This window comes from Parambassis ranga, chromosome 21, assembly GCF_900634625.1.
Source record: "Parambassis ranga chromosome 21, fParRan2.1, whole genome shotgun sequence".
Taxonomy (NCBI): domain Eukaryota; kingdom Metazoa; phylum Chordata; class Actinopteri; family Ambassidae; genus Parambassis; species Parambassis ranga.
The window spans coordinates 2,502,098-2,510,235 of record NC_041041.1 but is presented as its reverse complement, the minus strand read 5'-3'; the positions used below and the strand labels follow the sequence as shown (position 1 = coordinate 2,510,235).

General features: G+C 44.6%; 1 protein-coding gene across 3 annotated transcripts in view; it reads right to left on the bottom strand.

Annotated features, from left to right (window-relative positions):
• The window catches only part of dachd (dachshund d), a 108,486-nt gene that overhangs the window by 4,135 nt on the left and 96,213 nt on the right, over window positions 1-8,138 (bottom strand). For 2 of the 3 annotated variants that reach the window (XM_028394314.1, XM_028394311.1), the window contains 4 exons: window positions 5,086-5,231; window positions 3,163-3,310; window positions 1,582-1,725; window positions 822-890 (listed from right to left, as the gene is read on the bottom strand). In XM_028394314.1, the coding sequence (XP_028250115.1) occupies window positions 822-890; window positions 1,582-1,725; window positions 3,163-3,310; window positions 5,086-5,231 (507 nt within the window). The remainder of the gene's footprint in view (window positions 1-821; window positions 891-1,581; window positions 1,726-3,162; window positions 3,311-5,085; window positions 5,232-8,138) is intronic. The other variant, XM_028394312.1, reaches the window with a different exon arrangement.

Below are 8,138 nucleotides of genomic sequence, written 5' to 3'. Positions count from 1 at the left end.
AACATTAAAGAGTTAAAAGGGGGGGCCTAACTTATTCCTGCGTGCACAAAGATGAATATTTCCCACTTTTCACAGCAAATTACACGCAGCGTTTTTTTTTTCCTGGGATAAATCGGGACCTCTGCCGCCGATAAGGGGCGGCTGAGAGCGGACTGAGGCGTATTAAAGCAGGACGTCGGAGTAATAATGAGGACGCTCAACCTCTGCGAGGTGTCGTGTATCTGGGTAAACACAGATAGCAGACAGTCTTCAGAGGTTATCGCTGGAGCGCCCCCTTCCCCAAACACATACTGCACCCCCAAGGCTAACAAACAAACAAAGCATTAAAAATGTACACGGCTTATTCATAAAACGGATTGATTTGCCCCGTTTATTACCATCAGAGGAGGGATTCTGCTGCTTTTTATGACTCATTAATGCTTCCTGAGTTGTAAATAAAGGACTTTTTTCCCTCATCTTCGCCTCAGTGTTCTGCCTGCTCTGCCCCATCCTGCTTCCTGAAAGCCCCTAAAAAGTCAAAGTAAAAAGAACAATATTGTTCCTACGGAAAACCAATGATCTTGACCTAGTGCTGTGGCCCAGATGGTGAGCTGTATGTCTGAACAGCAGGCACAGAAATGTTCATAAACTGAAGCAGTGTGTGTGTGTGTGTGTGTGTGTGTGTGTGTGTGTGTGTGTGTGTGTGTGTGTGTGTGTGTGTGTGTGTGTGTGTGTGAAAGAGGAGAGTGGTGGTGGTGAGGGTGGGGGGTAGAAAGAGAGAGAGAGAGAGAGAGAGCCAGAGAAGGAGAGAGAGATTTATTGTCTCATCTGAGCCCCTGTACCTTGTATTGTCCTTTCAGCATCTGTTCTTCCACTGCTGCGGTCACTCTCCATCTCAGGGGTCAGAGAGTCTGAGAGAACAGAGGATCACCGCCGTTAAACATCCCTGACACCCACCGATCACACCGCCAGCCGCACAGCATCCCTCATTCAAAACAAGAGGCTTCCACATACCTGCGTGTGTGTGTGTGTGTGTGTGAGGTTGTAGCTATAATAAACCTAATCACCTGCATTGATCTGTTTACTTCAAATCAAAGTTTGGATCCTGGTCACAGATCAACAGAAAGTGTCATGTGATCATTATTAATGATTAACATTCAGATTCAGTGAATGGAATTGATCAGAGTCTATCTGTAAATAAATGTGTACACACGTCACTTACGTGCACCGCCGAGCACACAGGAGTGCTTAAAAATGAATACATGATTTAACTGATAAGTAGATGGACAGCAGAATGAATTAATTAGCAGCTATTCTGATATTCAATTCATTAATTAATCATTAATGGGATACGATGCCAGACAGCTGAAAATATTTGGACTATCTGTTCAAAAACCACAAAAAAAACAAATAGAATGTGTCAGAAATTAAATGATTAATCAGTTAAAACTACTCAATTAATCAAGAGCATCATCAGAAGAATAAATAATGAGAGAAAGCAAATGGAATAAAGCACTTCCTGTGTAATTAAATCAAATGAAATAAAAGTGAATTAGTACTAAGAGATGGGAGCTGTTTGATTAGCGCTGGTTGTGTGCTGACCGTTGAGCGAGCGCATGCTGTCGGAGGGCGACGGCTGCTTCAGGGTCTGCTCCGCCTGCTCCCTCCGCTTGGACTCGTACTCCAGCGCCTCCTGCAGTTTCCTCTTGGCCTTTTTCTCCTTCTTCAGACGCTTCTGGACGATCGCTGAGCAAAAAAAAACCCAAAACAAAGACGGGATTACTGCCACATTCCAGCAGGAAAAGATCACAACAGTTACATAAAATCAATGAAAGCTAAATATTTGATCCAATGTAAGGATCTGAGTAAATACTGACTGTGACTCTGCTGACTGCTGCAGGGAGTTAAAGCTAATTGAAAAATGTATTGGGATATTTTTCATGAATTTCTCTCATTAAACATAAACGATACAGTTAGCGTGTGATTCTGATGCATTTTACATGAGACTGAGAAGAGAGTACATTTGTATTGAATGTGTATTTGCAATTATGCTAACAGACTGGGAGCAGTGCTACATTATGCTAACTACTGTATGAGCAGCTCCAAGTTCGTCTTTACTATAACTCAACAAAACATCAGCTGATCTTGTCCTGAGAGTAGACAGAGAGACTAATCGGACAGAAGTATGAGCCTCTGTCCTTTATTCCTTCAGTACAATGATCCAAAGCTTCATATGTGTGAGTGGTAACAGTGTGTGAAGCTCTGCTCTCAGTGTCTGCTGTGAGCTCCTTGTGCAGCAATAACAGCAGCTAAAGGTTTCCAGTAGCTGCTGATCAGTCGTCCACAGCAGCTTGGAGGAGTCTGAGTCCATTCCTCAGTACAGAGCAGCTTCAGTTCTGACATGTTGCTGGGTTTCCTCACATCAACTGCTTGTTTCAGGTCCTTCCACAACATCTCAGGTGGATGAAGGTCAGGACTTTGACTTCAGAACATGAACTCTGTTCTTCTGGAACCGTTCTTTAGTAGAACCACTTGTGTGTTTGGGCTCGTTGTCTTGCTGCTCTTTCTCTTCAGATCCAGCTCACAGACAGATGTCCTGACATGTTCCTTTAGAATTCACTGCTGTCATTCAGAATTCATTGATCCATCAATGAGGACAAGCTGTCCTGGTCCAGATGCAGCAAAACAGGCCCTAAAACCATCATACTACCACCACCATGCTGCACAGAGGGGATGAGGTTTTTCCGTTTCTCTAAACTAATAATTCTATTTTGGTCTCATCAACACATTTTCCCAGCAGGCCTCTGGTTTGTCTTCATGATCTTCACCAAACCTCAGACAGGCAGCAGAGTTCTTTATGGGGAGCAGTGACGTTCTGCCTGCAGCTCTTCCAGGCTCACCATGTTCTCCTGATGGTGGAATCATCAGTCAATAACGGAGTGGTCTTTAGCCTTTCTTAAGGGACGCTCACTGATACCTGATGGTCATCCCATTCACTAAATCAACGTGAAACATTTAAATAAAGTTTCGGCTGCTGTGTTGTTTTGGGTGGTAATTTATGCAGAAATATAGAGTTCTCAAACTGTTAAGCACTAATTGTGCTATGTTTGGACACATCACATCTACATAACACACACACACAGAGCTGACGGTATTCAGTGCCAGGCAGGCGTCAGGCAGTACCTCTGTTCTTCTGCTCCATGGCGAGCTGTTTCTCCAGAGTCTCCCTGAGCTCCCTCTCTCTGAACAGCTCCATCTTCAGCTCCGTCTTCTCCAGCTGCACCTGCTTCTCCTGAGCCCGAGCATTGTCAATGGCCACTTTCAGCAGGCCCTGCACACACACACACACACACACAGAGAGAGAGCGATGTGAGCTACTTAAGAGCTTCAACATGTCGTGACAGCAAACCACACTGAAAGTGTGTCACAGCCGTTCTTTGTACTGCCCACAGCAGCAGCAGCAGCGGAACACAACACACAACCAGAAGCTGCCAAATGACTCCTTTCAGTCAGACCGCCACCTGAACGGCTGCTGTTATCTGTGGAGATGCTGTTATCGCTCAGTGATACTGTGAGGGCACATCTCCGAGCTTCTGTGTGTTATAAAATAAAATAAATAAAGGCAAGAGTGTGATGTGAGAGTGCTGGGCATGTCTGACCCCTTTTGGCCAAAGCTGTGAAATACAAGCGTTGACACACATATAACAAAAGGAAAAGTTTTTACTGGGTGATGTGGGGAGAGGAGCAGCGCCTCCACCTGCCTTCACACAGCACCTCAGAGAGAAGAATCTGAGCGACACCCACCTCATCATGGATCAATTACAGTCCTGCCATTCCAAATACCTCCTGATAAGATACTGCTCTACAGTAATGTGGCCATTTTCATCACAATTATTCCCCATCCACATGAAATGACATCGAATGCACTGAGCTATAGCTTACTAATTGTTGATTCTTCTAACCCCAATTTACTCTAAGTTGCTTTATCTTAATTTTCTGCTTGGTTTCCTTTTGTTGATTTGTATATAAATATTCAACGTGGAGATCATTATCAAAGACGACTTAGAGGAGCGCTGGGCGCTCATGACGGGTTTACTTGTGGCTTTCTAATTACCACGCAGAGCCAGAGGAGAGGCAGGGCTCTGACGCCGATGGTACACATGCAATGAGAAGGGCAGCGGTGTACACACACCATTACACTCAGACACAAGCTGAAGACATTCATCTTTGTGTCTGAGGGGGTTTGAGTCTGAAGTCTAAACGGGTGTTGTTAAGGCACAGACTAACGGTGTCTTTAGTAAAAGGTAGAACAGAGTTATGACTGATGCCACAGTGAGGTATCAGACTTACTGAAAACAAAGCTATACATTAACACTGGCTAATATTAGCTCCACAAGCTAAGTAGTAGCAAAACGGCAATATACTGAGTGGATATTCACATGCTCAGCTTGCTATGTGAGAGTTACTAACTAACATTCCTAGGTAAAGAGAGGCGGATCGATGCAGTGTGGCTAAATTAAAGTTAGCAGGGCTATGCTAACCTTCTTCTTCTTATAGTGACACAAACTGACTTAAACCACAATCCAAGCAGCATGCAACACGGGCTAATAGTAGCTTGCAAGCTAAAGTAGTAGTAGTCCCTATCTGCAATTTATTGTCAGGTAACATTAGGAAGTAAACAAAGCCATTAGAGCTAGCGTGCTAAGCTCACCTTCCTTGATGTGATGTTGGCTAGCTTGTCGATGAAACATATGATGTTCAACAGTGTGGATTGTAACTTAAACAATAAATGATATAATGATATAAACTGCAGTGATTGCTTTGTGCTAGCCAATAGCTAGAAACAAAGGGCGGTTAGCAAGCTAGCAGTAATGTGCTTTGTGGCATGAGTTTGGTACTTAATGCTAATAGACTGAAGTGATATCCATGAGGCCTGTCTGCACCTTTATGCTAACTGCAGTTCACTTCATGGCCAGAGGTGTCACTGTTGGGGACATTTTTTATTGTTCTAGACTTCTTTGACAACATGCAGGGCTGGCTAGAGCCCATGGGGCTAAATGATCACTGTGACGTGGAGCAGATGTGACAGGGTGAACAGGAAGTTACCTGAATGTTGGTGAGGAGAGTTTCTATCGATGACAAGCCGTCTGGGAAGAGGAATGGTGAAGGGAAACCAGGAGGCAGAGCCTGTCCAGCCAATGACAACCGCTCGTAGCTTTCTCGTGCTGTTGGGGTGCAGATTGGGATGTCTTCTGCCAAAGAAGAAGAAAACATTAAAAACTAATTCATAATTCATGATATGTACCATTTGTTGTTGACTCAAGCTGACCAGTAACAAAGACCGTGTCTGTATTGATCTCCAATCCAAAACACAGAGGAGTGACTGGCCCCCCGGACATTCCTTCATATTGCCTCTTCTTCCCTCTGACTGCGGGGGTTAAACAATATCAACCAGGACATAAATCCAGCTTCCCCCATTTAAGAGATGTCATGTGGACTCCAAAAATCAGAAGCAGGCCGGCGGTTCGACCCCAAAGGGCTCGCGCTTCCTTTGTGTATGCACGCACGGGTGCCTGTCAAACCTAAGATGACATCATCCTCCATTCATCACCGGCAGAAGGGTAGGGCCCTGCCATCTGCTGTCCAGCCTCTCCGCCGGGCCTCAGAGGAGGAAAGAGGAGAGCAGGAGAGGGCGGGAGAGAGGAAAGCAGGAGGCGCACCGGCACACACACAGCCTGGTCAAACTGAAACTGTATGTCAGGCAGCGCCGCTCGTCGCCCCATCAGGTCTGACACATGTTTGTGTCCGATGAGCCAAGAGTGCGTAAGTGCTACCAGACAGTTTATTAAACACATCCAGTCCAAAAAAAAAAAAAAAAAAAAAAAAAAACCTCTCCACAGGACGCCTGCACCGTCGGCACTTTAATGGTTAATTTAATGAAAAGTTTGATTTGTAATGTGGAACCCTGGCTGCACAGCACCTCTCTGCTCTCATCCAGTATTCATATCTGTTTATGTGGCAGGCTGAATCTTGTACAAACAGCGAGTGGAGCTGAACAGCCCTGTCTCCCCCCCCCTCCCCTCCCGTCTCCCCCTCTCCCTCCCATCAATATTCACCAACGCCAGCCAAGTGCTGGGAACAGCTGGTCTTACATTAATTAGTTTAAAGTATTTATTTCACCCATCCTCAGAGCAGATTGAGCAAAAACATTGGAGATTATTTCAAGCATCTGCAAATGCCCTGGAAACATCTCGGCGCCAAAAGTCGAGTGTTAGGATTCACAGTTTAGGTTTGTAATTTAGAGAACATTTTTTTCTTTTTCTCACAGAGTGGGGTGAGATGGTGAAATATGCACCGCTGGTCCGTGGAGAGAGTAAACAACCTTTCTCCTTTTTTTCAGATGGAGTTCACTCCTGTTGATTAATTAGAATGGATGGTTGCCTAATGGATTAAAATTTGTTTATAATTTGACTTCATAAAAATAATGAATTGCCTACTTTTAAGAAGCCACTCCTGTGCTAATGTATTTTGTTTTTGCTGCAGTTCCCGTCTGCATGTGGAGGTGGGCGTCTGGGTGGAGATATAAAAAAATAAAAAGCACTCTCTCTCTCTCTCTCTTTATACAGTGAAACACAACATGAAAGTCCCATTTTATCTCAATAAAATAAGTAATCAAAGATCAAAAGCATTACAGCTGGCTCCAGCTCAGGTTGATATAGATGTATTGCATGTATTATATGCATGCATCACCCACCTCCAATAAAATCACCATAACAACTAGAGACGTTAGTAGACCTCGGGGAAAGGTCTGCTGCTGGAGCTTTGTAATTGATTTGTACTGTAGGCACTTTGTCCCTTATTTAGTGTTGGCATTAATCATAAATCATTGCTTTAACAAACTCCGGCTTCCCACTCAGCAGCAGCACCCCCCTCCACAACACAATGTTGGATCACAGAGAATATTTGATGGCTTTGTTGCAGGGGAAACAACCTGTCATGCTCAGGGAAAAGCAAACAGCGTGTTTTTTTGTTCGACAGACTCAAACTACCGTACAGCACCTCTTGTCAGATAACATTTCCACCAGGAGCCGTGCATAAACGTCGGCGTTTCAAAGACAGGAAGGAAAAAAAAGGGAAAAGAAATGTGAGGCTAATAAGTGGCTAATTTAATCAATATAATCAAAAGCAGCTTAATGAAACTCAAATGTAAATTCCAGTGGAACACGATCTAGATCTGTGGTTTCTCTGCTTCTAATGTTATTGCCACCCCCCACCCTCCTCTCTCTGTGCCTGGCTGCAAATGCTGGCATGTGTTTGCATGTTTATTTCTCACCATCGCTCCAGAATCATTGACTTCAACTTAATTACAGCGACAGGCGTCGGAGTGATGGGGGCCAGCCCGATGGAGTGCTCTGTTTCCAGGTGATATTTCTACACCAGCAGAGGCTGCCAGCAGCAGCTGTGACAGCCTCTTGTGCGTAGCGTACGGTAAAGGTACAGTTAAGTCCCCCCCCCCCTCCTCCCCACCACCACCACCACTCCACCCCTCCGTCTATGAAATACTGTGTGGAGAAAAACACTCGCAGGTCACCCCCTGTCACAAATAACATTTCATGCACAACTGTTTCGGTGGATAATAGGAGCCACAAATAAAAATGGGACGCTGTAAATACAATGCATTCTGAATGAAATGCCATAATTTAAAACAACGCCCCCCCCCTCCCTCCTCTCTCTCCATCCTCCTCCTCCACCCTGCTCTCAATAGCTGCAGAGGGAGTCCTTGACAGTGTGCTAGCAATGATGAATCACCTATCCAGTTAATTTTCTCACTCCTCATGTGTTGTGCTGCTAAAACAGGGGCCCAGGAATTGACTTGACAAACTATGAATGTAAAAAAAATATCACTTGGAGGGATCTGGGCTTATCTCCAATTTACATGTTATTAGATTTGTGTTGCGAGCGGCACTTGGACCCGAGCAAAGCTGAGGCAGAAGAGATGGGGCACATGATAACCAGAGATAAAACATGTCTAAAAAACCCCCACTTGAAAGCCTTTGAAATATTTGATGGAAAGTCGGAGAGAGTGGAGAGAAGCAGAGGAAACTGGCCTGATTTAAAATGTGACAGACACACACTGCAATCTGTGGTAAATCTAGAAG